The sequence below is a fragment of the Rhinopithecus bieti genome, unplaced genomic scaffold (genome assembly GCF_001698545.2).
Source record: "Rhinopithecus bieti isolate Rb0 unplaced genomic scaffold, ASM169854v2 scaffold_13262, whole genome shotgun sequence".
NCBI classification, from domain to species: domain Eukaryota; kingdom Metazoa; phylum Chordata; class Mammalia; order Primates; family Cercopithecidae; genus Rhinopithecus; species Rhinopithecus bieti.
The window spans coordinates 4036617-4040244 of NW_016808004.1; the positions used below are offsets into that span (position 1 = coordinate 4036617).

Consider the following 3628-nt stretch of genomic DNA (forward strand, 5'->3'; position numbering starts at 1 on the left):
AAAAAAAAAAAAAAAAAAAAAAAGAATAGTGTCTAAGGGCCAGGCATGGTAGCTCAAGTCCGTAATGCTAGTACTTTGGGAGGCCGAAGGGAGCTAATTGCTTGAGCCCAGGAATTTGAAACCAAACTGGGCTACATGGCAAAACCCTGACTCCACAAAATACAAAAAAATTAACCAGGCGTGGTCGTGCGCACATGTGGTCCCAGCTACTTGGGAGTCTGACGTGTGAGGATTGCTTGATCCCAGGAGGTCTAGGCTTCAGTGAGCCATGATTGTGCCACTGCACCCTGGCCTGGGGAACAAAGTGAGACCCTGTCTCAAAAATAAATAAAAAGAATGGTGCCTACCACCACCCAGCGCCCAGTTTCTTTTGCCCACTGCAGGCCTATTATGTTTGGATGACGAGGCCAATACTCTCAGCCAGGAACAGCGGGGCTGGGGGTTGCGCCAGAGCTCTGGGATGCTCAGTTCAGACTGTGGGCCTTGCTTCCCAGGTCCATTTCTGGGAGTGGAGCTCAGCTCATGTGCATTTGGGAAACCCCTCAACACTATCAGATTACTGGAGTCTGAGAGGATGGTGACCGACTATCTGCCACCATGAGGATGCAAACCATTTCCTGAGAACCTACTGAATCCTCACAGCAGCCTGTGAGGTAGGTCCAATCTCTTTTCACAAACAAGAAACCCAACCCTGGAGAGATCGGAACCATCTGCCTCATCAGCTATAATGTGACAGCTCACACTGCCCACTGCTGTCTCCCCCTATGTGGCCACTCTGCCCCTGGAGCAAGGCTGTGACCCGGATGCCCAGTCGCCAGTGAGCTCTGCTCCCGTGTCCTCAGGGTTTTTGCCTGCTGATATGGTTTGGCCGTGTCCCCACCCACATCTCATCTTGAATTCCCACGTGTTGTGGGAGGGACCCAGTGGGAGGTAATTGAATCATGGGGGCAGCTCTTTTCCATGCTGTTCTCATGATAGTAAATAAATCTCACGAGATCTGATAGTTTTAAAAAGAGGAGTCCCTCTGCACAAGCTCTCTTTGCCTGCTGCCATCCATGTAAGCTGTGACTTGCTCTTCCTTGCCTTCTGCCATGATTGTGAGGCTTCCTTAGCCATGTGGAACTGCAAGTCTAATTAGACCTCTTTCTTGTGTAAATTGCCCAGTCTTGCGTACATTTTTTCCCGCAGTGTGAAAATGAACTAATACACCTGCCACAAGGGCTGCCTCTGAGCCCCAAACCCCAAGTTCACTTTCTTGACAAATAAGAATGCTTCAACTTTTACCTCCATGCTGCTGATGAGGTCTTGTACTCTGATGAAGGCCTGTGGGCAAGAAATAAAGAATAAAACCAGCTTGCCTTCTTGGCTTCAAAAGTGGGTGATTGGCTGGGGATTGGGAAGTCAAGCTCACCTAGACAGTGAGCCACAGAGGAGAGGAAGGGAGCAAGCAGGGATTAATCATCACGTGTGCAGGAGGTTATACCACTCAGTGAGGCGCGGCTTTATCCCCGAAATTGGAACATGCAAAGAACAGCAAAGACATCCTGGTTGCATCAGTCATTTTGGGATCAGGTAAAACAAAACAATGATGCCACAGTCTGTGGCGGTGCCTCCTTGGGAGACTCTCGACCCAAAGAAGAACAAGCCGGTCTGACCCTCTGGCGGGGCAGGCAGCATCACAGCAGGAGAGGGTGAGATGCATGGCCTGACGAGAGATTGCCTTGCACATCTTGGTGACATGGGTAGAATGCAGGGGACAGCTATGCCTACCTAGCGTTGCCACAGACACAGGGGACCCCCTGGTACTGCAGAGGGAACGGAGGAGGGGAAAGCTGAGAGGGCATAAAGACAGATTCTGGAAGAAGGTGGAGGGGTAGGGAATGAATCCCACCAAGTCCATGGAAGGCAAACTCTTATGTAAATCCTAAAATTGCAGCCCTTGCCAGAGACTTTAACTCATGGACCTCTAGAAGTTTCTGAGGAACAAGCAGACTGGTGTTGGCTAAGCCAGTTTTGCTGCTTTCAGATTCTGCCCAGGATTTGGAGGAGCATGAGCCACCAGGTCAGGCTGCTTTCAGGTGGCTTTGCTGTCACCATTTCCACCAGCTGTGCTTGCTTACATTGCCCCATTCAAAATGGGCTGACTTGTGCCTAGAGGAGGCAGCAGCTCCGGAGCCCTTTGAACCGAACATGCAGAGCAATCCTGACCACTTGCAGCCTCCACTCAGCAGTATGGCATCCTCCCTCCTGAAAAGACCTCGGGAGATGAGCGAGTCCCCGGCCTCTGGCTGCCCTGCAGGTGACCACAACGCAGCTTCATCTTTTCATCCCACAGGGCCAGGCTTCCTGTCAGAGACTGGGGACCCAGGGAGAAACATGTCTCGGCCCCTGTCCCCCTCCACAATTCAGAGGCCCACATTCTAACCGGGGAGGCTGGTCAATTAAACAGATCACGACATCTAGAGCTAAGAGCTCTCCGACTATGAACCAGATGCCTGGAGAACACAGTTGAATGGTCTGAGCATGAGCAGGGGCGGGAGGCAGCGTTAAGTGAGGCATTAGAATCAGAACCTGGCAAACAAGTGTTTGCGGAGAGGCATTCGTAGAAAAGGGCAATGTGGGCATCACATGGGCCAAGGAACACAGGGCTCAGACTACCTGGGTCCCAAGCTGTAAGTCTTACACACTACCCTCTAGATCTGGGTTTCCTTAAAGCGCCTTGAGAGGGCAACCCTGCAAAGCCCGGCACAGTGGCCGAGAGGGAAAGGAGCATTCGAGGTCCGAGTCCTTGCTCTGAGCCTACTTCTCTGCTTCTGGGCTCCAACCATCTTCTTTGTGGAAAGGGGCCTGCTACTGACACCCTCTCAAGGGTCTTTCTAGCTGTAGCTCAGCTGTGCTGGAGTCTAGGATTTGCCCACTAAGAAGTCTGTTTCCGAATGCCTTCAACCTGCTACATTTTGCAGGGTCAGGGCGCCTGGTCAGAGTCACAAGGCCCCTGAATGAGCTCAGCAGAGGGAACCCTGGGAACAGGGAGGCACCTGCAGCTCTGCTCAGGGTCTGGCGGGAGCTCAGCAGCTCTTCTCTGCCATCTAGTGGGGATGGCAGTCCATCTCTAGGAACCACCCTATCCAAGCTGGTGAGCCTGAGTGCCTCGCACAGAGGAAGGAGGCGGGGGACTCGGGATTTGGATGAAATAGTAACTTCTAGCCTATCTTCAATATCCTGTGGCTTTTTCAAAACAGCATGTTGTATACAATAGATATATACCATATACACTTACTTTTCAACTATAATAAATTTGGCCAGATGTGATGGCTTATACCTGTAATCCCACACTTTAGGAGGCTGAGGCAAGAAGACTGCTTGACCCTAGGAGTTCAAGACCCACCTGGGCAACATAGTGAGTCCCCATCTCAACATTTAAACAAATACATATATATGAATCAATAAACACTCATATACAACATTGTGGCTTTTTACAATCCTTTCTGTTCTAGGGATTTGTCGTCTTCCTCCCTGCTGGCATTTCTGGGTGGGGCAGGAGAGGGAAGCTCCCTCCATGGAGATGCCTCCTTCCTCCTCTGAATTCTTTTTTTTTTTGAGACGGAGTCTCGCTCTGTCGCCCAGG

At 51.0% G+C, this 3628-nt stretch overlaps 1 protein-coding gene across 1 annotated transcript in view; it reads right to left on the bottom strand.

Moving 5' to 3' along the window:
• IFT122 (intraflagellar transport 122) overlaps positions 1-3628 on the bottom strand; it is an 89110-nt gene that overhangs the window by 27217 nt on the left and 58265 nt on the right. The window contains 1 exon segment of the mRNA XM_017885022.1: positions 1285-1323. Within this exon segment, the coding sequence (XP_017740511.1) occupies positions 1285-1323 (39 nt within the window).